The following is a 24,966-nucleotide window of genomic DNA, read 5'->3' as shown; positions in this document are numbered from 1 at the left end:
GTGCCTCATATCTAGGAGATTTTAAAATTCTTCCAAAGTCTCCACTTAAGGTGCTCAGTCCTCCTGTAATTTTTGAAAAATAATGACTAGTTTTATACAATAAACTCAATCAATTATAACTACTGGGCAATTCATTTAGTGAGTGTTAAACACATTATCTACATTTAGCATAAGAAATAGTTTCCATTTCTGCTTTAAACCTTCATTTTACAATCAAATGGACTGAGACACTCCGATAGCACCAATTCTACCTGCCTTTCATTCTTCACACAGAATATTTTAGAATTCTAGCAGGGCTGCTAGACAGGCATAATTCTTTTCAGCAAGATTCTTTTTTTAAGCCCTAGATTTTCTGTATGGATAACAGCATTTGACCTATTTTTTCCTTCACAAAACAAAAGGAAGGAAATGGAAGAATGGTTAAATTAGCTTGTGTCTAATTTTTTTAAGTTACTAAGTCTTCATACATTAAAGCTGCATTTCATGTCATGATAGGTTCTGATTTACATGGGATTGAGGAGGGAATGACTTCAGTTGTGTCCCCCTGCCTTCATCCCCAGAGGATGCTCACTGAGTGACTATTTAGCATCTAACAGATTGTCAAAATCTGCTTGTGTGTACACTATTTCTTGTAGCCATTTAAACACGTTTGTTCAATGAAAAAGGAAGTGAGTCATGTTAGTCTAACCACAAGTGCAACAGTTAAAAAAAAACCACTGCCCACGTATGAGGCATCAAAATCAAACATGGTATCCCTGGGCTCACTGTTCCCATTCCAGGAAAAATCCTACAACTGGAACAGAATACTTGGCACTGTCCCCTCCAAAGGGAGAGGTTTGAGCATTGTGGAGTAGAGATCTGGAGACAACCTGAAAAACTCTCAGATCCACAAGCCAATAAGAGTATAATGAGGTAGATCCTGGACCATTTTAGGGGTGGCCTGTCCCTGTGCGCTATTGTGGACTCTGGATCCCACACAGCACCCAGGTTCCTTAAGGATGTGGGCTGCCGCTGACTAACTCCCTACAATGGTAGTATAGCCTTTTGGCACATAGAAACTGTGGCAGGAAGTTTGTATTACTAGAATCATCATCAACTCCCACAGTGATTTTCCCCAGCAGGAGGGAAATATACTATGGAGAACAGCTGCTGCCTATCTTCTCCCTCCCCCATCAGCATATCAACCACACAACAGCTGCTGATCTCATGGGCTCAGAGGGAAGGAGAAATACACAGAGCAGAGCCCTTCCTCATGCCCCTCCACAAATGTTCCTGCTCTTGCTTCTCTCCTTCTGCATGATGATCCACTCCCTATTCCCAGGGTGAGACTCAAAACAAAATATGAGAAATTTTGTCCCATTAGGGAAGGGCATACAGGAACAAATGCTTTGGGAGAGAGAGTATTTGAGTAGTTCCAGTACCAGCTTTGTTTTGTTTTTTTAAATTGAATAAACAAGAATCAAACAAAACAGTCCTGGTATTGCTCATTGCAATATACTTTTGAAATATTTAAGGCATTTAATAATATACTCACAGACATTAGAAATCAGAACTGTACAGGATATAGTGCCACATTTATTCTGGTGGCCTCATGTTTTCCTTCCTGTTTCCTTACCATCTCTTCCATTTTGTTCCTACCTCCACCAAAACAAAATGAAGTCACACAAACAGTGATAACTTAGCCCTTATAAAGGATGTTGCACTGTTTGAACATTAGTTAATACTTACTCAAGTAACCTCATTCGTAAATATTATGCCCAATTTTATTGACAAAAAAGACAATGTATGAACAGGACAAAGTATAGAGCTGGTCAGTCTGTGGGTAAGCTGGGATTACATCTATAATTTCTCTTTTTGTCAGGAAATCATGCTACCTCCAAGGCCCTAGGCAGTTTCCATCAATACTTTAACCGAGGTGAATCTGTGGTCAAGAGCCAGCGCTCAAGAGTCTCTCTCTAGCTGTTGAGGGAGATGGGCCTGGCTGCTGCGAGCTGAGCAAGGTACCTGGAGTGCAGCAAGGCTGAGGGAAGACAAGAGGAGCTGGGGAGCTCCAGCCTGGAAACCCCCCAGGCTGCAGGCCTTGATAAAGGCCGCAAAGTTACTGGGGTTGCAGAGCGGCAGCCTACAGGAGGCAAAGGCAGCAGGTCCAAATTCTCCATGCTGATGATGAATGGCTTGTATGCTGCAGTCGGCCCCAGTGAGCAGGGAGGCTAGATAGTGACTGGCAGTAGTCACAGACTGAGGCGGGGTGGGGGTATAGAGTTGTGCGGGTACTGCCAGGGGGCAGCACCCCTAGGCAAAGGGGCACCAGGGTCCAGGACATGGGGGCCAGTGGCAAGTGGGGCATCGGCCTGCAGAGGGCACTCTGGAGGCTGGAAAAGCTAATTATCTGAAAGACCAGCAGGAAGCATGGCAGCAGTGAGTCAGGCCCTGTCACAGGTATGCTGAAGAATTTGCAATGCAGCTTTCTCCATTCCTGCCGCTAACCATGTCAGCCCCAATTTGACAGAACCATTCTGGTTAGGTTTGAGACATGGCTCTGTGTTGGGAGCGCAAGCTTTTCTAGCTTTTAACAATGTCAAATATCAATGGCCATTTGACTATGCTAACTCCTGCTGACTGGGAACTGATCTGAGGCTGTCAATTGAATTTCAAGTAGAAATCTGAAGTGGGACCCAGAAGTGGAAAGCTTTTTTGCACTGAGCCATCTATCCTCTTTATATCCAAGACTGACGGCAGAACATTCAACCTCCTTTACAGCTACAATGAGTAACAAAACATCCTAGGAGACAGTGTGACATATCAGTTAGGTGTCTATAATAGAAGTCTCTCTGGGTGAGATACATACAGCTACTGAAGTGGTTGGGTTAAGGTCTATGTTTATGTAGTGGAAGGCTATGGATGCAGTTTCCAATAGTAAGTGCGTAAGGTTTACCTGGCAATTATGGTATTTGCATAATGAATCCATGTGGTAGAGACAAGGGCATTATCTTTTCACACACACATCCATTGTCCCATCACCTATAGCAGAATTGATAGCATGGCAGTAGGCCAATCACACAGTGAAGAAACAAAAGTAAGATATAGTTAACATAGTACACTACAAATCAAGGCCACTAAACTTCTAGTAAAGTCAATTTTCCATAATGAGGTTAATTAGTTGGCAGATAGCAAAAGCTACCATTGAAACTTGTATAAAATTGCAAAGAGCCTTTTAGAAAAAAGCCATTTGCCCAGTGAACAGAAGACTATCAGTTTCAAAGGGCAGACTATTTTTTTTTCCTAACTGAAGTTGAACATGTTATTAAAATAGACATGCCAAAATAAAAGCATACAAATTGGAGAAAGCTGCTATTACTATGTAACAGCACTGGAGTCTAAATCAAACATCCAGCTTATGAGGCTAGAGGACACGCACCCCTCAATAATGCAGCAGCGGCTAATTGATTAGTCTATTTTATGGTCTTTTAGATAGACTATCACCCTGGTATCTAAACAGTGAACTGAGAGCTGGCATTGGAAACGTGGATTCTGACACTTCTCCACTGACTCAAGCTACCTTCTCTCACATGCAAGGGGCCCTAAATGAAAAGTGACCAACTTCTATGTGGTCAAATGGATTCCTTTGTATGGTTGCTCCTTTGTGTTCCAACACTGACTGTACATTTAATCTGCTTTGCATCACTGTACCAATATAAAGCAGCCCTAAGCCCAGTGGATCTGGCTCACAGGGTACATCTGCGCTGCAATTAAGACACCCACAGCTGGACCATGCCAACTCTTGGGGCTCGGGTTCAGGGACTGTTTAACTGTGGTGCAGATGTTCAGACTCAGGTTGCAGCCCAAGCTCTGGGACCCTCCCACCTCACAGGGTCCTACAACCCAGGTTCCAGCCCAAGTCTGAACAACTACATAGCAATTAAACAGTTTGCAGGTTTTTAATGGCAGTGCAGACATCCCCTCAGAGGTTCTCTGCTGTGCAGTGAGATCCCCAGGCACTACAGGGCCCCCCAACAGCTCTTATGCCCCAAGGCTGTTGACAGCTGTCACAGGTTAAAGCAGCCTTCTTCACTGTGCTTAGCTGCTACTAAGCAACCCCAGGATCACTGAAATGCCAAGGACACCTTGGCACCTCCTCATTTCCCTCCATCTGTGGTGATTACTTCTCTGTCACAGACAAAGATCTAGTCCTTAGAGCTGAGCACTACAGAAAGCCACTTCAAGATTGATGCAGCTGCTTTACTGACTGACTAGCACACACAAATCCTTATTTGGATATAAGGTCCTGAATAAAAGCTTTTTAAAAGGTAAGTCAGGGGAAGACTGCAATTAACTGAATGTACTATCATGTCAGCTAAGGAAAAATAAATTACCAGACAAGGAAAGATTCCCAGATGGCAAAAAGGTACCATGTTGATTAGTCTTACCTAACGCTCCTGCAGCTACCTGTTGTACCCAAAAAGCTGAGTTTGGTCAAAACATCTATACACATGGAGGAAGATTCCAAATGAACAAATGAAAAAAGTGAAGCGTCAACTCCCACTGATTTTTCAATGGGGAGGTAAGGGTGGGGTGCCCTTCATGCCTTCAGAAAAAACCTCTCCCTAATGAAGTCTCTAGCCATTAAGTTTGCCCATGACCTAAATTTTTTTTAAAAAAAATTTTAATTTAAACAAACATGGGAGTGTAGGAGAAGAATGCGATTAAAAGGGGTTTTGCAGCACTTTTTTTAAGCTAAGAAATGTTTTTCATAACAAGTCAGTCACGTCCCTTTTTCTGACGAGTCATGAGTGCAATTGCATTGTTATGAAATATCCATTATCCCGAATCATGAGCCATTGTTTCCTGGTTTGCGGTTACTTCAGGCAGTCACAAGTTTATAAGCAGAAATTGCTCAAGACCTCAACATAAACATCTCACTTTGTACCTGTGCTGCTCCTGGGTACGTTTGTATCAACCCCTCACTCTTCACAGCAGCACCAAGAACGAAGTATTTTAATCTCAACTGAAATTCCCACCGCATTCAGTTCAAATAAATCTTCAAAATTTACATGGATTCTCACCTTTACTCCATGGCCGACATCATCCAGCACGGTATAGTCGATAGGTTTTCGAATGTATCTTACAGGACGCTCCATGTTTGCCGGCGCTATAATTTTATGAGTTCTTGATGTGTTCTTATTGGTTGTCAAAATACCTATCTCTCTGCGAGCCACTTTCTCTTTATGGATGTCCACAGTCTAAATTTAAAACAGAAAAGGATGTTTTATTTAAAGACGTGCCTAAATAGTCAAGTCAAAATCAATTAAAAACAATTTGAATTATTAAATTAATAGCACTTGAAACAAACTACTTTATTAGCCTCATTAAAATAAAGGAAAAAAGTTTGCAAAAAAAAATTTAGAGTAATAAACAAGATCCTTGTTTTAAAAATAAAATAATTACACTCTGCAGAATAACAATGCAGTTCCAAGTAAGAATAGTAGTAACAAAGTGATCTATTATAAAATTTTTGATTTTCAAACATACCTTATAGATATTACTGGATTAACCATGCTCAATACCCTTATAATTGACATTAGTGATCAGTTATTTCATTTTTACAGATGAAAAATGAAGACAAAGATTAAGTGACTTGCCCCAAGCCACCAACTTATTACACCAGAAAGACACAGTTTCCCTGCCACTAATGTTTTAGCTACCTTCTGTGCCTGCTCCAAATTTTGTCTTTACCAAAGAAAATGGATCCAAAGCTTAACACTGTCTATTGTATGCCTTAAATAGGGCATCAATCTCTACTCAGAATGGAGATTTGGCTTGGTGGATCCAACCCCTGGAATTAACTTCCAAGGGGTGGGGTGGGGGTTGAGGGTGGTGGGTCAAGGGTTACGCCTGTACTATGCTCCACCAATTTAGAGGGCAAAGACCAAATAAGTAGAGGCAGTACAGACTATGGGACCCTGACCCTGCAATTTGAAGGAGCAAACTAATTTTGATGGCATAAAACAAGCCTCTCTTCACATAAGTTGGGCATTGTTTAACTCCTAGCTGAGGGAACCAAATTAAAAGGCCAAGGATAGAGAGCAACAATCAGAACCCAGGAGAGCAAGAGTGTGAAAAAGAGCAAGAAGATCCTTGTCTGTCAGTACTTGCTTGGATCAGTCTCTGGAAATAGCCATCTGCCCCAAACAAAACCAGTATTGTGCTGCATTCACTGTGTTTAGTAAAGTGGAAACAAGTACCCAGATGACTCATAAAATTAGTTTGTATTCAAAAGCAATTTTCCACCATCTAATCATGCCCAACATATAAGCACCCAAGAGGTCAGCAGATACTAAGAAAACACAGGTATGTTTACACTGTAAAACAAAAAACAAACACTTTCCCCACAGCAGTGGGTGTCAGAGCCTGGGTCGGTTCACTCAGGATTGTGCTACAGGGCTAAAAATAGCAGTGTAGACATTCCTGCTTGGGCTGAAGCTTGAGCTCTGAAACCGTCCCACTATTGCCAAGTTTCAGAACACTTTTTTTTTAAATATTGCAGATTTACCTTAACTCTTTGCTGACTAAGCATACAGAGGTGATTTTCAAATGCTTGCAACAGAAGCACAGATTTAGTCAACTGAATTCTAGTATGTGCTTAAATCATCTTGAGCTCTTTGCAGTTATAGAAGGAACAAAAACCTCTCTCAGCAGTTTCTATACCCTATTAAAAATCGCAAACTAGGACGCAAGGTAAGTGGAGGAGGAACTTAAAAGAAGCAAAGTCTAGCGAGCTTGTTTTCACAGCCTCAGAGTGAATAATAGATGGCTTGCAAAAGACTTACTTTTTCCGTAACTGGTGTTCTTCGAGATGTGTTGCTCATGTCCATTCCACAATAGGTGTGTGTGCTCACCACGTGCACTGGTGCCGGAAGTTTTTCCCTTAGCAATACCCATTGGGGAGCACCTATACTGGAGTGGCGCTGCTATGGCACATTATAAGGGGCACTGCGCACTCCCCCGACCCTAAGTTCCTTCTTGCCAGACAACTCCAACAGTGAGGGAAGGACGGGATGTGGAATAGACATGAGCAACAGATCTTAAACACTAGTTATGGAAAAGGTAATGGTCTTTTCTTCTTCGATTGATTGCTCATGTACATTTCACAATAGGTGACTCCAAACTATATCCTGTTTGAGGTGGGTAAGAGTTCAGACACTCAGGATGGAGCACTGCCCTGCTGAACCCAGCGTCCTCCCTAGTTTGGGAGACTATCGCATAATACGAGGTGAACATGGTGGACTGATGACCACGTGGCAGTCCTACAAATGTCCTGAATAGGAACATGAGCCAGAAAGGCAGCAGACAAGGCTTGTGCCCTGGTCGAGTGCACCCTCACAAATCGGCGGCGGGGGAACCCGTCAGATCATAACAAGTACAGATACATGAAGTGATCCAGTTGGAGAGCCGCTGGGTGGAAAATTGGCTGACCTTTCATGTGCATGGCAGTAGCGATGAACAGCTGAAAACTTTCTGAACCGTTATGTACGTTCCAGGTAAAAGGTCAGGCCCATATAATAGGCGGAGACCACTTTAGGGAGGAAAAGGGTGTGGGTGGAGCTGGACCTTATCCTTATGGAATACTGTGCTCAGAGCCCGAAGCTCTGAGACCCTTCCAGCAGACGTGATCACCACAAGACTATTTTCCATGAGAGGTAGGACCAGGAACATGTAGCAAGTGGCTCAAATGGAGGCCCTGTTAGCCTGGCCAGCATGAAGTTCAGGTCCCACTGAAGGATCAGGGGTCTAACATAGGGAAAGAGGTGATCCAAGCCCTTAAGGAATCGACCGGTCATGGCATGAGGGGATATAGTGTGGCCTGTACTGGCAGGTGGAAGGCCGACAGGGCTGCCAGATGCACCTTGACAGACAAGGGCACTAGGCCCTGGGCTCTGAAATGAAGAAGGTAATCCAGTATAAACTGGATCAGAGCAGCCACTGGCCAGACGCTCCGATCAGTGGGCCCCCGGGAAAACAGAGACCATTTTGCAAGGTAGGCCTGACACACAGAAGGCCTCCTGCTCTCCAAGAGGATGTGCTGGACTCCCTCGAAGCAAGTCCTCTCCTCTTGGCCTAACCATTGAGCAACCATGCTGTGAGGTGGAGGGCTGCTAGGTTGGAGTGAAGGAGGCAACCTTGGTCCTGAGAGGGAGGGTCCAGGCAGGTTGACAGTCAGGGGCGGCGGGGGGGAGACTGTCAAGCTCATGAGAGTCCCATACCAGTGCTGTCTGGGCCACGCCAGGGCAATCAGAAAGACATCAGTTCTGTCCGACCTAATCTTTTCCAAGGCCTTGCTGATCAGTGGAATAGGGGGAAAGGCATACAAAAGTTGATCCAACCAGAACAGAAGGAAGGCATTGGAGAATATGCCCAGCCCTCCCCTGGAACAGAAATGAGGACACCAGCAGTTCTGCCTAGTTGCAAAAGGGTCCACTTCGGGAGTGCCCCACATTCGGAAAATCCTGTGCACCACTTCCGAGTGCACCGACCATTCGTGCTGAAAGGAGAAGTCCTGGCTCCGCCGATCTGCCCAAGAGTTTCGGACGTCCGGTAAGTGGTGGGCTTCCAAGTTGATATTGTGGGCTATACAAAAGTCCCACAGCCTGAGGGCTTCCTGGCAGAGGGTTGAGGAGCGGGCCCTGCCTTGTCTGTTGATGTAGAACATCGAGGCCGTGTTGTCTGTGAGAACTCAGACTACCCTGCCTGCTATACACAAGCGAAGGGCCACGGCAGGCTAGACAGATCATCCTGAGCTCTTTGACATTTATGTGCAGGCTAGTTCCTGCATGGAACACAGCCCTTGGGTCTGGAGGTTTCCCACATGGGCCCCCCATCCCAAGTCCAATGCATCGGACACCAACTGTACATTTGGGGCCGGCCCCTGAACGAGACCCCTTGGAGCATGTTCCCCGGAGTGAACCACCAGCAGAGGGAGGCTAGCATGGGTTCAGGCAGTGAGAACTTTGTCCATCCTGTCTCTGGACTGGGAGAATGCCGAGGCCAACCAGAGCTGAAGGGGCCGCATCCTGACTCTGACGTGATGAACGGCGTATGTGCGTGCCAACATATGACCCAGGAGATGGAGGCATGCTCTGGCAGTAGTCACGGGAAACCTCGTAACCACCCCCAATGAGCTCCAGCAAGGTTTAGAATCTGTCTGGGGGGAGGGAAGCAGGCAGGCTCTGGCCAATGCTGCATTCAGAATCATGCCATTGAACTCCATGCAGTGCACCAGTACCAATGTGGATTTGGTGCTGTTAACCAGCAGCCTCAGTGTGGTGCACGTGGACAGGAGGAGTGTTATATGGTTCTGTACTTGTGATCTGGAGCTGCCTTTGACCAGTCATGGAGGTAGGGAAAAATCTGGACCCTTGGATGCCTAAGGTAGGCCACAACCACAGACACACTTTGAAGACTCTGGGTGCCATCGAGAGGCCAAATGAGAGAACAGTGAACTGGTAGTGTTCCTGTCCTACCGCGAAGCAGAGGAAATGCCTGTGGCCCTCGAATATGTGAAAGTAGAAGTACAAGACTTAAAAGATCTACAAGTTTTGCAGCGGTTGCTGAGGTGGGTTCCCCCAGACAGCATAAACAGTCAGAGTGCGGATCACTCATGGGCATAGTTCACCAGAGAAAGGAGACCAAAGCCCTGAGGTAAGTGGGGAAATGGGATACCAGAAGGAAGCATGAGCAGGAGAGCACAAGAGGGGAGGACTCCTATCTCATACTGAGAAAGCAGGATAATCATCAAGTTATCTTAAGTGCCTATATACAAATGCAAGAAGCCTGGGAAACAAGTAGGGAGAACTGGAAGTCCTGGCACAGTCAAGGAACTATGATGTGATTGGAACAAGAGACTTGGTGGGATAACTCACATGACTGGAGTACTGTCATGGACGGATATAAACTGTTCAGGAAGGACAAGCTCAGCAGAAAAGGAAGGGGCGTTGCATTGTATGTAAGAGTGGTATGAGTGCTCAGAGCTCCAGTATGAAACTGCAGAAAAACCTGAGTCTCTGGATTAAGTTTAGAAGTGTGAGCAACAAGGTTGATGTCGTGGTGGGAGTCTGCTATAGACCACCAGACCAGGGGGATGAGGTGGACAAGGCTTTCTTCCGGCAACTAACAGAACTTACTGGATCGCACGCCCTGGTTCTCATGGGAGGCTTCAATCACCCTGATATCTGCTGGGAGAGCAATACAGTGGTGCACAGACAATCCAGGAAGTTTTTGGAAAGTCTAGGGGACAATTTCCTGGTGCAAGTGCTGGAGGAACCAACTAGGGCCAGAGCTGCTCTTGACCTGCTGCTCACAAACTGGGAAGAATTAGTAGGGGAAGCAAAAGGGGATGGGAACCTGGGAGGCAGTGACCATGAGATGGTCGAGTTCAGGATCCTGACACAAGGAGAAAGGAGAGCAGCAGACTGTGACCCTGGACTTCAGAAAGCAGACTCCGACTCCCCCAGGGAACGATGGTCAGATCCCCTGGGAGACAACATGAGGGGGAAGGAGTCAGGAGAGCTGCTGAATTTAAAAGAATCTTTATTGAGGGTGCAAGAACAAACCAATCCCGATGTTTGAGAAAGATAGTAAATATGGCAGCAACATATTAACAGTGTCTTAACAGTGAAATCCTGATGACCTAAACACAAAAAGAAACTTTACAAGAACTGGAAATATCAGACTAGAATGACAGGGAAGGAGTATAAAAATATTTGCTCAGGCATGCAGGAGTGAATCAGGAACGGCAAATCCCACTTGGAGCTGGCCCCCCCCCAGCCTACAAGAGATTTAAGACAACAAGAAAGGTTTCTCAGGTAGATGAGCAACAAGAAGAAAGTCAAGGAAAGTGTGGGCCCTTACTAGGAAATGAAAGGGAGGCAACCTAGGTGACAGAGGATGTGGAAAAGAAGTACTCAATGATTTTTTGACCTGTCTACAGAACAAGGTCAGTCCACCCAGACTATGCACTGGGCAGGCACAGCATGGGGAGGAGGTGGACAGCCTCTGTGGAGAAAGAAGTGGGTTTGAAACTATTTAGAAAAATGGATAAAGCACAAATCCATGGGGGCCAGACTGGCACTGCTCCGAAGGTGCTTAAAATGGAGATGAGATGTGGATGCAGAGCCATTGCCATTAATCTTGAAAACTCATGGCGATCGAGGGAGGTCCCAGGATGATGGAGAAAGGCTAACGTACTGTTCCATTGCTTTAAAAAAGGGAAGGAGAAGGATCCGGGGAAGCTACAGGCCGGTCAGCCTCAACCAGTCCCTGAAGAAATCATGGAGCAGAATCCTCAAGGAAAATCCATTATGAAGCACTAGAGAATGTGATAGGAAAACAGTCACTGGATTCACCAGGGCAGTAATGCGCCCTGACTAACCTAATTGAACTTCTATAAACAGATAACTGGATTGTGGACGAAGGGAAGCAGGAATGTGTTATTCTTAACTTTAACAAAGCTTTTTGACTACAGTCTCATCCACAGTATTCTTGCCAGTAAGTTAAAGAAAGTATGGGCTGGATGATCGGACGGTAAGGGAATGAAAGTGGGCTAGAATCATTCGGGCTCCAACGGGAGTGATCAATGGCTCCATGTGCAGTTGGCAGCTGTGTATCATGCAGAGTTGCCCCAGATCGGTCCTGGGCCATTTTGTTCATATTTCATTAATGATCCTGGGGGGAGCGTGGACTGCATTCTCAGGCAAGTTCAGATGACACTAAACTGGGAGGAGTGTAGATACGTTGGAGGGTAGGGATAGCATACAGAAGCCTAGAAAAATTCTGAGGACTGGGCCAAAAGAAATCTGATGAGGTTCAAGAAGGACAAATGCAGAGTCCTGCACTTAGGAGGGAAGAATCCCATGCACTGCTACAGACTAGGGACCGAATGGCTAGGCAGCAGTTCTGCAGAAAAGGACTAAGGGTTACAGTCGACAAGAAGCTGGATATGAGTCGACAGCGTGCCGTAGTTGCCAAGAAGGCTAATGGCATTTTGGGCTGTATAAGTAGGGGCATTGCCAGCAGATAGAAGGAAATGATCATGTCCTTCAATTCGACATTGGTGAGGCCTCATCTGGACAACTGTGTCCAATTTGGGGCCCCATACTACAAGAAGAATGTGGAAAAATTGGAAAGAGTCCAGCAAAGGGCAACAAAAATGATTAGGGGGCTGGAGCACATGATTTATGAGGAGAGGCTGAGAGAACCGGGATTGTTTAGTCTGGAGAAGAATAAGGGGGAATTTAATAGCTGCTTTCAACTACCTGAAAGGGGGTTCCAAAGAGGATGGATCTAGACTGTTCTTGGTGGTACCTGATGACAAAACAAGGAGTAATGGTCTCAAGTTGCAGTGGGGGATGTTTACGTTGAATATTAGGAAAAACTTTCACAAGGAGGGTGGTGAAGCACTAGAATGAGTTACCTACGGAAGTGGTGGAATCTCCTTCCTTAGAGGTTTTTAAGGTCAGACTTTACAAAACCCTGGCTGAGATGATTTAGCTGGGAAATTGGTCCTGCTTTGAGCAGCAGGTTGGACTAGATGACCTCTTGAGGTCCCTTCCAACCCTGATATTCTCTGATAGGCCTTTTACAAGTGTCCTATGACTTAAAGCCCAGGGCATGGGGCATGCCCCGACCCAGGCACACTTATCTATTCTAATTATTGGGGGGGAGGGGGGTGGTAACTACAGATACTAACTAACTATGAACTAAACGAAGTCCAAAGTGGGAAAGCTACAGCAGAGCTGGAGCAGAACAGTTCCAAAGCACCTTCACTGACGGGAAGAAGGAATTTAGGGTGGGGGGCGTGTGCAGAACCCCTTATACCGCACCATAGCAGTGCCACTCCAAGGGTCACTAGGGGCACTCCCCTACAGGTACTGCTAAGGGGAAATCTTCTGGCCCCGGTGCATGTGGCAAGCACACACACCCCTATTGTGGAATGGACATGAGGAATCACTGAAAGAACATTGTGACATTCCTTTACTTTAGAAAACAAGGAAAATTAAATTTGAAGATATTGGTTGAGATTTTCAAAACCAAATGCAGGAAATTTAGCCACATATCTTCCAATTAAACTCAAACAGAAGATGTGGCTACACCCCCTGCACAGCTTTGGAACATGTAAAACATTGAGTGAGATGTTTATGCTCTGACATAAATCCTCAGTAGTCACCAAGTCTAAGTTAAGGCAACACTCTGACCTAAGCACTTCTAGACATATGCAGGCCTTATCTATTAATCAGCTACAGCACCCACACACATGCTCTAGCAGCCAATTTTACAAGATGAAAGGCAAAGAGCAGCCGCTCACTAAAGCTAGGTCTTCTCAGTAAATGCTACAGCTGCACAGCTGTGCACTGTAGACACTCACCCACAATGGGAGGGGTACTCCTGCCACTGTAGGTAAGCTACCTCCTGGAGAGGCAATATGTAGGTCTGTGATACTGGCGGACCAGGTGCCAGCTCATGCCAAGGCCCCTAGGCCTCACTGAACCCTGACAAATGCATAGCTAGAAAGGAGCCTGGCTCACTTGTGTGTCAGCATTGTTAGGAAAATCCTACAAACTGTAAAGTGACATGGTATATAATATGAAGAAGCCAACTCACCTTACTGCGAAATGCAGACCAGTGATTTGTGAAATCAGACATCACTACTGTTAGTGTAAAGCAGAGAATTAGATCTGTACTGTAACCAATACAGTTAAGCACTTAAGTTTAAAGTACACTAGTGATATAGTGGTAGCTTGTTGCTTAATCACAGGTAATGTCTTCACTACAAGAAAATCTGGGCTATTTTGTTTTACAGCAGGATAACTGTGCATAGCTACTCTATTGTAAAATCCCAGTGGAAACAAGGCAGTGCCATATTATCACAGATAGCTAGGTGAGATCAACACTGTACCCCCACCAGTGGTTAGCCTCACCTAGTCTACCTTGCAGTAATACTACAATGACTCATCTCCACTTAGGTTTTACAGCAGGATAGCTAACGTGCATTAGTTATCCAGCGGTAACATCTTTTTTAAGCAGCGAAGACAAAAACCTCAGAAAGTACATGGTAAAGAGCATAACTGGCTTAATGCCAATGAACATCAGGAAACTATCAACAAAGCTTTAAGTAGTTTTAAAAAGGTCAGTGGGCAGTTTGTCCCTTTAATATCCGGCTGTGTTAGACTGTCACATTCTTCCAGGCTATCACATACTTGATATGAAGTTGAAGTTTAAGAGATTATTATTTCTCAGAAGTGGGGTAGATGCCAGTCCCAGTACAATAATTAATTAATAAATAAATAATAATATCAAACAGCCCGATTTTTTCCCCTTTGTACTGCATAATGTAAAACATGGACAGAGCTGTAAAATATTCCCAGACCAAACACCCACACACACACACCCTCCCCACACACACACACGGTACTGTCGAATGATGAATGAAAATGCAGTGTCTTTGTATAAATCAATCATTCTAGAAAAAGTGACCGTTACTTTTAAGCTTTAAGTGTTTTAAGCTCAAGATGCCTGCATTTAAGGCTCCAAGCCTTAATTCTGCCCTAATGTATCTACGTCCACCCTCTATGCTTGTGAGCCTATACCAATAGCTACAAGGAAGAACATGTAATACAGAGAGAAGACGACTTGACTGAGATGTACTTGCTTGAGTACAGCAAGTAAAATTACCCCTAGCAAATAAACTCATGAACATGGGTGCTGGTAAATTTAAACTGGCCTTAATGTTGGGTTGATGAAAAGCAAGTGCAGCTACACAGAATATCAGATTTGTTCTAAGACACCTAAAAGGCAGTTACTATGTGCTAAATGAACTGGAACTCCTGAAACGCTGTGCAGGGTAGCCAACTCACAGGCTTCCTACCAACAATATTAATACAGAATTAGAGAATAAAGGAATGCACTCAACCTGGGGGGAAAAAGAGGAGGAAAGAGCTCCTCAAGTTGCTCAACGGCAACCTTTCCAGCAGAATGAGTAGTGTTCACATGCTCTGGAAAGGGTGTCCTGGCCAGTTCTCAACTGTAAGAATGGTGGCTGCAATGTGAATCCTAGTAGAGCATGAGAGAGGGAAAGAAAAAGTGAATGAGGAGGGGCTGAAGGAAAAAGCAAAAATCAGTAAATGCTCAGGGCTCTAGCAGGAAGAAGGGTTATCAATTACTATCTGTGCACTATCCATTCCGGGGGAAAGGGGGAGGAAAGTAACTCAAGTTACATAAACTCATGAGCACATTAACAAAAACTTCAGTGTTTGATTAACACATTCTCCAATAGTGGTCTCTTTAAAGAGAGAAGGAATTGCCCTAAACACCAACACCACCACCACACATACGCATACACACACAAAAAGATAAAATAGGTACATTACATTAAACAAAAAAACCATCCTAAAATAGTGCTGCTACTGTATCTTGTGTAATTTTATTTTGACAGCTTCTTCAGTCACTTCACACAGCAATTTCTAGACCTTTAGCATGATATTCACATCACAAACTTGCTCTTTTAAGACAAACGTCTTTGCAGCTCTAAGAGCTACACAGAAGTAACATTAACTTTGGGCCCTTGACTCACACAGACATGGAAATTCAGGGCTGAAACTCCATGCTGATACTTCAGCTATACCTCAAAAACACAACTGTTTCAGAGAAGAGTGGATGAAGGAGAGACAAAACACCGGGGGTTGGGGGGAGGGGTTGACAATAGAGACAGGATTCAAGATTCCTTTTTTGCTTTTGTGAGTAAGTCTCTGTCTCACACACACACACACGTTTTTTAAAATCAGTTTGTGGCTGAATAAAAGTTTGGGATGGGTTTAAGTTATTAAGAACACAACTACATTAATGTTTGCACAGAGCTTTGGATAGTTAAAGCACTATATACATGCTAAGCATCGTTCTGCAGGTATGAGAATTACTAGATCAGAATGTATCAGAGGGGTAGCCGTGTTAGTCTGGATCTGTAAAAGCAAGAGAGAATCCTGTGGCACCTTATAGACTAACAGACATTTTGGAGCGTGAGCTTTCGTGGGTGAATACCCACTTCGTCAGACGCAGGTAGTGGAAATTTCCAGGGGCAGGTATATATATGCTAGCAGAAGCCTTAGAATAACGAGTTAGTTCAATCAGGAGATGAGCCCTGTTCTAGCAGTTGAGTGTTGAAAACCAAGGGAGGAGAAACTGGTTCTGTAATTGCAAGCCATTCACGAGTCTTTGATTAGCCAGAGCTGATGTGTCAAATGCAGATGAACTGAAGCTCAGCAGTTTCTCTTTTGAAGTCTGGTCCTGAAGTTTTTTCTCTTATGTCCTTTTTTCTTTTTTCTTTTTTTTTTTTGCTGGGCAGATCATCTCGTAGGTTTCTTGCTATAGTGTGGCCAGGGAGGTTGAAGTGCTCTCCTACAGGTTTTTGTATACTGCCATTCCTGATATCTGATTTGTGTCCATTTATCCTTTTCCGTAGAGATAAATGGATTTTGTGTGAACAGAGGTTTAGGCACAAGGGGAAAAGGTCTTAGGAGTTACATAGGAAAAAAAGTGTTGCCTTGTGTGTAACAGATTTATAACCTTTTCCCCCCTCTTCAGCTTGTCTGGAGTGACTAAATCATACTTAATGGGTAGATCACTTGTGGAATTTTTATATCCGTTTTCCACATCAAAGTTGGTGTTGTATTCGCTGAACAATAATTCAAATATTTTAAGTCACAGGAATAGATAAAGTTAGTTTTGTAAACTGATAAAGTAGCAATATTCTAAGTTGAAGCCTCACAGTATGCTGCATAAGCTATAGAATAGGTTATAAACAACACAGAACTGCAACGGTAGTACAGCCCATGGGAAAATCCTGCAGATGGTAGGTCATAAATTACAGGGATCCTTACCAAGAGAAAACCACAATTGCTGCTATAAAGCTCCATTATTAATAGTATCATGCTTTAAAATATTGTTATTAGTCTGCAGGAACTAGCACAGAACTGGGAGTCAAGAAGTTCTGATTGTAACCCTAGCTTGGCCCAACTCATTGTGTAACCTTATGAAAAGTCATTTCATGGAGAAGTCTCAGCTACTCCATGTAAAAGGGAGATAGTACACTTTCCAATCTATTTCAAAGGGGAGTTGAGAGGATGAATTCGTTAATATATGTACAGTGTTTTGAATGTGCACAGATCTATGTATGTTCAATGTTACTGAGACCCATTCTACTTTCAGTCTGAACAGCTGAGATCCTTGTTAGTAAAGTCATTCAGTATATATCCGGGGAGGGGGGAAGGAGAGGAGTGGGCATTTAACTCATTTTATATTTGAAGGTGGGGTGAGAAATTCTCCTCAATTAAAGTTGTTTTGCTGCTCAAGGAGAAACACAGGAGATATCTGAACAAAAAAACAAAAAACAAAAAAAAAAAATCACATTCTATACCAGCGGTCAGAAACCTTTCAGAAGTGGTGTGCCAAGCCTTCATTTATTCACTCTAATTTAATGTTTCACATGCCAGTAATACATTTTAACATTTTTAGAAGTCTATAATATGTAACAACCTATTGTTGTATGTAAAGTAAATAAGGTTTTTAAAATGTTTAAGAAGCTTCATTTAAAATTAAATTAAAATGCAGAGCCCCCCAGACTGGTGGCCAGGACCCAGGCAGTGCGAATGCCACTGAAAATCAGCTCGCATGCTGCCTTTGGCACGCGTGCCATACGTTGCCTACCTCTGGTCTAAACCAAGTTGCTTGGAACAGTTTGACAACACCAGATCAGACCACTGGTCCATCAAATCTGGTATTCTGCTCTCAATCTCCTGTACCTGATGCTGCAGAGAAATGAGAGGGGAATGAATCCCAGATTGAATTTAGGTGTGCAATACAGCACATGGAGAACTGAATGGAATTCCTTCCTGTCCCACTAGATTGATCAGCTCAAGCCTAGAAGTAAAGGGTTTTGACTACTCTCATTGTCACTGTTAATATACAATAAATGGTCAAACATTATCCAGACTCTTCTTTTAAAACTGACCCACTGTTTTTACTTCAATTGCTCATGGCAGTGAAATCCATGAGTAACTAATATTTTGCATTATAAATTAATATTAGTGGTTTTAAAATCACTGCCCACCTATTTCAGTGTGTTCCCTTGATCCAGGGGCAAAGGGGCAGGGAATCAAGTAGAGGCAAACAACCAACTTTCGTTATAGCCTTCACTCTTAAATACCTTAATCAAATTCCCTCACAATCCCTATTTCCAAGCTGTTTGCAAACTCCCAGCTGTTTGCAAACTCTTCTGCATAAGTCCCACCACAACACCAAGCATTTTTACTTCCGTTCAGTGGGCCTTGAGTTTATTTTAAACAGCTACTGTAGTGAGACAATGAAAACTAATCATATTTTAAAAAGGATACAGATTAAGGAGAGTAAAGCAGATTAACATATGCAGATTGTATCCAGCTATTCTTTTTCCAGGAAGGGCACATTTAACAAGGATTTTAAAAAAAAAATCAGAATAAAAAAATTGTACTGAGAAGATCATGTGTACAATATGAATGCTAAGGGTTAAATTAATGACAATCAACTTGATCTACAAAAATAAGATTTTTCTGCCTTTTTAGTCACACTAAACTATCATGCAGCTCTGTACATCTTCAGATGAAACAAATTACTACTTTATACAATTTTGTGAAGCAATTGTACAAGACTTAGCACATTTGACAGGTAAGCTAGGTGGGGAGAATTTCCTTTTGCAATATAAAAATTGTATTATAAACACATTTTGCAGGACAGATGAGTTAAGGTTGTACAGGTTTCATTTTGAGACCAAAGACAACATTTGCCTGTCTCCAGTCCTCTTGGACCTCATCTGTCCTCCATGTGCAGGCAATGGCTCAAGAGTCTTTCCACTCCAAAGTACTAGGATGGGCTTGTCTGACAGTTAGTGGTTCCAGCAACCAAATGGCAGTCTGTCATTCCCCAGATGTATCCAGGGGGGAATCCAGGCCCTCCCTCCCCACTAGGTCTAGCCCAGGAATCAGCAACCTTTCAGAAGTGGTGTGCCGAGTCTTCATTCACTCACTCTAATTTAAGGTTTCGCGTGCTGATAATACATTAACATTTTTAGTAGGTCTCTTTCTATAAGTCTATAATATATAACTAAACTATTGTTGTATGTAAAGTAAATAAGGTTTTTAAAATGTTTAAGAAGTTTCATTTAAAATTAAAGTGCAGAGCCCCCTAGATTGGTGGTCAGGACCCCGGCAGTTTGAGTGCCACTGAAAATGAGCTCGTGTGACGCCTTTGGCACGTGTGCCATAGGTTGCCTACCCCTGGTCTAGCCCATGACCCACAAGGAAAGATATGGAGCATCTCAGTCACTTTATGAAAATTCTCCCCCTCCCTATTCACCCCCAAAGACTGACCATGAAACAGCCACTTCAACAGGATTTTAAAAATTTACCAGATGCGAACCAATCAGAGAATCACACATTAGCCAGAAGCTGATAACACCATTCTCTGTCTCCCAAACTTTTATACCAGAGACAGGGGCGGCTCTAGGCACCAGCAAAACAAGCAAGTGCTTAGGGCGGCAAGTTACCAGGGGCAGCATAATGCTGGGGCCCCAGCTCTGACCTAAGGCAGTGTCCTGGGCTGGATTCTGACTGCCCTGTTGTTCTCTGTCCAGGTGCCGCCGGGGCTGTGCAGCAGGGCAGGGCGAGTGCGTCCCTGCCGCTCTCCCACGGGCAGCGGGCAGCCCCCTTCAGGCAGGAACCGGTAGCGCAACCCTACACCGGTCACAGAACGCAGGGGGTGGCGGCAGAACATGGCGGCCAGGCAGGCCGCTCCTCCAGCGCTGGCTGCAGGCTCCTCCTCAGCTTGTCCCTGCCTCCGCTGCCACCACCTCCACCTCCCTTCGCCGCCTCCTGCCCAGAGAGGGGAGCAGCAGCAGCCCAGACTGAGCCGAACTCGTGCCGCTGCGCAGGCCGAGCCAGCGGCCGGCTCGCGGGGGGCCTGGGCTCGCTGCCCTGCGACCACCAGCCGCCGTCTGCTCTGCCCCGGCAGCCAAACCCAGCAGCCGCCCCAGCTCTGGCTACTCGGTAGTGACAGCCAGGCTGAGTGACTTGGTCTAACCCACACGGACTACATGAGCCCTGGGGTTGGCGCTGATGTCCTGCCTATGCCAAGGCCTCTGGCACAGAGGCAGCCCTAGCTCTGCCCAGGCAGACACAGCCCAGCTCACTCCATGGCTGGCCCAGTGAGTAAATGATTACACTATTAGGAAATTGTTTTATTTCACTAACTACAAATTCTCTGTTTTCATTATTTTTAATTTTAAACAGTCAAAAAGAAGACCAAACAAACGAACAAACATTGAAAAGTGAAAATGTGTCAAAGCCAAAAAAAAGGGGAGGGGGAGCTGTGTGTGTGTGTGTGTGTGTGTGTGTGTGTGTGTGTGTGTGTGTGTGTGTGTGTGTGTACTTTTTCTGAACTGGTCATTGTTTAAAAGAAAAAAAACCTCACCAAACATCAATTGTCTTTAAACCCCTCATCTGGGGTGCTTGTTTGGGTAACATAGTTTTTAAAATTGTTGCAAGATACACATGTCTGGTTTGTTGAACATGTTCTTGATAAGGCTAGGTTTTTCCCGAGAATTTACATTTTTGTATTTTTTTTGTACATCTGCCGGTGTTTGCACTAATCGTTAGAAGACATTAAAATCTGGTGAACAAATAAAACCCTTGCTTATGATGATTAAATGAAAACATGCAGTTGATAGCCACAGGCGAGCTAGATGAGTGTGGTCTTCTAATTGTCTAGTGTGAAACATATCATGTCTAGTGGATTTTGTGTTAAAAATTTCAAATTGCTTTCTAGTGAAACAACACTGTGGGAAAGATGCTCTGTGAGTCAAAAAACTCTCAACGTTGTGCTCCACCAGATACAAAGCGAACATGTGTTCACCTGTTGTTTGTGTGGAATGCGTTGTTGACCACCAAACGCTTGGGTCTCTGAGACAGCTTTGCGCCAGGAGTCCAAGTCGCAAGGGAAAACACATCTAAAATTATTTTGTTGTAAGGGCCATGACAAGACTGTGAAGCCTGGCCGCTGTTGGTGGTCCTATATTCTCACAATATTGTCAAACAGAACTGTTAGGATATAAATATTCAGGTCCTATTCTGCAAGGCACAGTTACTTTAGGAAATTTATGTGTATTCTATCACTTAGACTAGTATAGAGTATAAAAAGAAAGAATTAAATCACTACCTGTCTTTCTGTGTTTCTAAGGGCCTTCTTCACTGTTAACTTCTGTATCTCTGTTGAATTTATGATATAGTAACGGCAATCTGGAGAGCTTGTAGGTAAGGTGAACATCTGTCACTCCAGAAAGGAAGAGGTAGAATATGATAAAAGAAAATTTCAAGGAATTAGTTATTCTGTCTGGTAAACTGAACTTCATCATTATCAATAGACCAGCTACAAAAACCTATATGGTCTGATATAGATGTAGTGTAAAACCGATATGTCTTTATACATATGTAGTTTGTGATATATCCTCACATCTTATTGTTTTGTAGTATTTTTAGCATGTCTTCTGATACTGTTACTGCGATTGTTTCGTCTGCTGTATATTATATTTGACAGGATGTAAAACATAATTAGTCAGTATATGGACATATAATTAGTTAGTTAATCATGTTAACAATGTGTTAGATTAGTTAAGTAAAGATCTTTAAGTTAGAATGATGTTTAATTCCTAGGTATAGCTAAGAAATATATACTATATACTTGAGATTAGGGGCAGATCAGGAACTAAGATGGAGTGCGAAATTCAAAAAATAAGGAAAAAAACACGGACTCTTACAGCTTCTGGAAAGTTCATCTCCCAGGATATATTCATGAATGGTTTGCACACTTTGGACTTTTGAGTATGTTGCTCTCTGTTACACATGCGAGATATGAAGGACCAGGGCGCTCTCGCATCCATCAGTACCGATGGCTACGCCTTTCAGACGCGGTTGCCCACTGCTCGCAGTAGCCTATCCCACAGTTTCCTGCAGTCTCCCCCTGTCCCCATTGTATATCTTGGTTAAGCTCATAGTGCCTGATGAACAGAAACGTATGTGTGCGCGAGTGCTTTGGGTCATCATGTTCTCATGCGGTCGCCCCCTCACTACCAGTGAAAGCAAATGGCAGACATTCGTTTTTGAGCCTTTTTTACCTGTGCCGATGCCATTGACTTTATAATACAGCAGATGCGTGCAGTAGACTGCTAGTCCGAGTTCATCATAACCACGCGCTTCCACTGTGCAGCTCTGTGTCATGCACTGTGCTCTTGTCTCACCATACCCCAGCAATTGTGCACCCACCACTCAGCTCGACCTCACAACACTGTTGTTTATTGTGTCCTGGTTCCTTGTTGTGGTCAGCAGATGGTTTGTCGGCAGGTCTTGCAAAACTGTCATCCATGAACCACTCGATTCTGCATGCAACTCTGCCTCATCACTTGTCTTTGTCTCCGATTAGTCAAATTTTCTCCTTTGTTGGCTGTCGTACGACTTCTCCTGCTTCCGCTTTTGCAATCTGTATTCTCCTGATCTCTTTATGTTTTCATTTCACATGGTCTTGATCTTATGCTACTATATATCCTAATTCTCATAACATGACATGTGTCAGCCAGCGCTTCCAGGTAGCAACTCTGTCTTTCCTGCAGATGTCAATATAACCACATGGCAAGCATGGTAGCCAGCTCAAACTCATTATGGCACGTCTGTGAGCATTGTAAACACCTCGGGCAAGTTATCCTGCCAATTAATGTTAAAGAACCAGAATCCTGACAAAGCAGAGCGATGAGTGTGATGTCAAGCGCGTAGTGACGTGTAGTGAAGAGATGTGACCAGATCTTCTGTCAAAGTACAGGGCCCTGCAATTGTGTGGACAGTCCTGGTGGTAATGGGTAGCTTTATTGCCATGGAATGCTATTCTGCCGGCCTGGAAACATATTTAGCAAGACTCGTGGTACCATCATAGTGTTGCAGGTTCTGGATGTTCCCAGTAGGCTTGCGAAATTTTTTCTTGGCCATGCATAAGGGCACTTTCATGGACCTTTGTACTTAGTTTCCCCTGCCTGAAGCCCATGTAATACCAATGATGAAGTGTAGAAGCCCTCACTTCTTCACAAGCAAGTGTGTTATTAGCCCTCTGGGAAGCTTGTGCAACTGCACAACAGCTTGGCGGCTATATCATTTTGGAGTGGGCACATCTACTAGTGAGGCGCGTGCTAGTGATTCCAAGTATGCCAATGAAATCTCACTGTGATGCTTGCTTGCCTATCAACAGTAGTGGACCTGGGATATGAGCTAGGTCATTAGTGTATGGCTTTGCTCAATGTGATTCTCCTTAACTGTGGGCTGCTTTGGGTTTGCGATAGATGCAACCACAATATCACATATCTGCACTGAAACCAGCCTGGAAGCCTAGTTACATAAATCTAATTAAGTGGTATTTATTCTCAATGGTGCTCTTGTTGGCAACGGTATGTTTTCACCACTATTCAACTGGGGAATGGCAGAAAGTTACATGCGCTCGGCAATCTGTCAAGGAATTCTGGTTCTGTCTGAACAGGCCCACATGCAAAAGGACTATACTTTTCCAGACCAGAAAAGTAATCTTGGGATGATATGAATGCCTTGGATATCCTTGGAAAAGGTCCAAGCCTACCCTCTCTAATGCCTATGGTCTCTATTGAACCATTTACAGCGAGCAACTCATGGACCCAGTAGGATGAGACTCGAGCTGTCATGTAAGTGCAGAATGTATAAATAGTAAATATGAGGTGAATGTACGCTTAAAACACACTTCCCAATTTTGTCTGACTCTCTCATGTTAGACCTCAGCAAAACCGATACTCCCGTAGTATGTCTGGCTTCCTGTGGCGCAGCTCCGACAGATATCTGGAGTGAGAGATTATAGGGTCGATGTTATTATGGCGGCGGTGGGAGTTCAGGCAAATCGCCTGAGTATAACACGTTCAGCCTATTGGAGACCAGAGCACGTGCTTGAAAGGGAGCACAAGCAGGCGTGCTGCACTATAGCTTTAGAAAACCAGTTTCTTGACTGGCCAGGCATATAGGTGTGGACAGTTCTAATTGTTTCTCCATGAATTGAAAAACCCCTTGGTTGTATATCTAATTCCCTGTAACCCACCGACCCATCCTATCACTCATTAACGAATCTGTCTTTATATATAATTGCAGAGACAAAATTGGTAACAGTCATATTGTTTCAAATTCTATACATTCATATATTATAAAATTCGTCACACAAAGAGACAAGAGGAGATATATAACATGCCAACAGGTAGCCTGGCGAGACTGGTGGTGAGAGAGTGTGAATGGTCAACTGGGTGTGGGATAAGACACAGCCCACACTGCACTTCATAAACTCATTTGTGAATGCACAATAGATCTTAATTCTTGTTTGCTCTGTCTCGAAATCTGTTTCGGCCTAGTCCTTGTCTTTCCAAGGCCCAAGAGATTTACTCATGGAAACAAGGTCTACGGTGCGCAGATAGTGTCTCGCGAGGTAAAAAAAATACAAGAAGCTCTACAACCCTCAGGAGCCGCGTATATGATCGGGCCGTCATGGTTGCTGAAGGTGAAATCGGAGGGCTAATGACTAGGAAACTTTGGATTATTCAGGAGGTTGGCTGCGTTATTTTTGAGGTATAACAGAGGGCTCCTGCAAGCGGGAGATATATATGGGTTTCTGCTGCTCGCTGCTGTGTCTGCCTGTTTAAGTTTCATTTCACCCTAACCCACTACACTGGCCCAAGCAAATATTTAAGTTTGATCCTTCCAGTAGCCTCTCTCTAGCTCATCTTGCTTCTGCTATACCTTATCATATTATTATATATATATATATATATATATATATATATTA

The 24,966-nt window shown here is 43.9% G+C and overlaps 1 protein-coding gene across 6 annotated transcripts in view; it reads right to left on the bottom strand.

The window, feature by feature from the left end:
* ABI1 (abl interactor 1) overlaps positions 1-24,966 on the bottom strand; it is a 145,879-nt gene that overhangs the window by 30,078 nt on the left and 90,835 nt on the right. For all 6 annotated transcript variants that reach the window (XM_032786217.2, XM_032786209.2, XM_075062274.1 and 3 more), the window contains exon 3: positions 5,064-5,240. In XM_032786217.2, coding sequence (XP_032642108.1) covers positions 5,064-5,240 — 177 coding nt within the window. The remainder of the gene's footprint in view (positions 1-5,063; positions 5,241-24,966) is intronic.

The sequence above is a fragment of the Chelonoidis abingdonii genome, chromosome 2 (genome assembly GCF_003597395.2).
Source record: "Chelonoidis abingdonii isolate Lonesome George chromosome 2, CheloAbing_2.0, whole genome shotgun sequence".
Classification (NCBI taxonomy): domain Eukaryota; kingdom Metazoa; phylum Chordata; order Testudines; family Testudinidae; genus Chelonoidis; species Chelonoidis abingdonii.
Note: the sequence above shows the minus strand (reverse complement) of the source record. Positions and strands in the feature narration are given on the sequence as shown.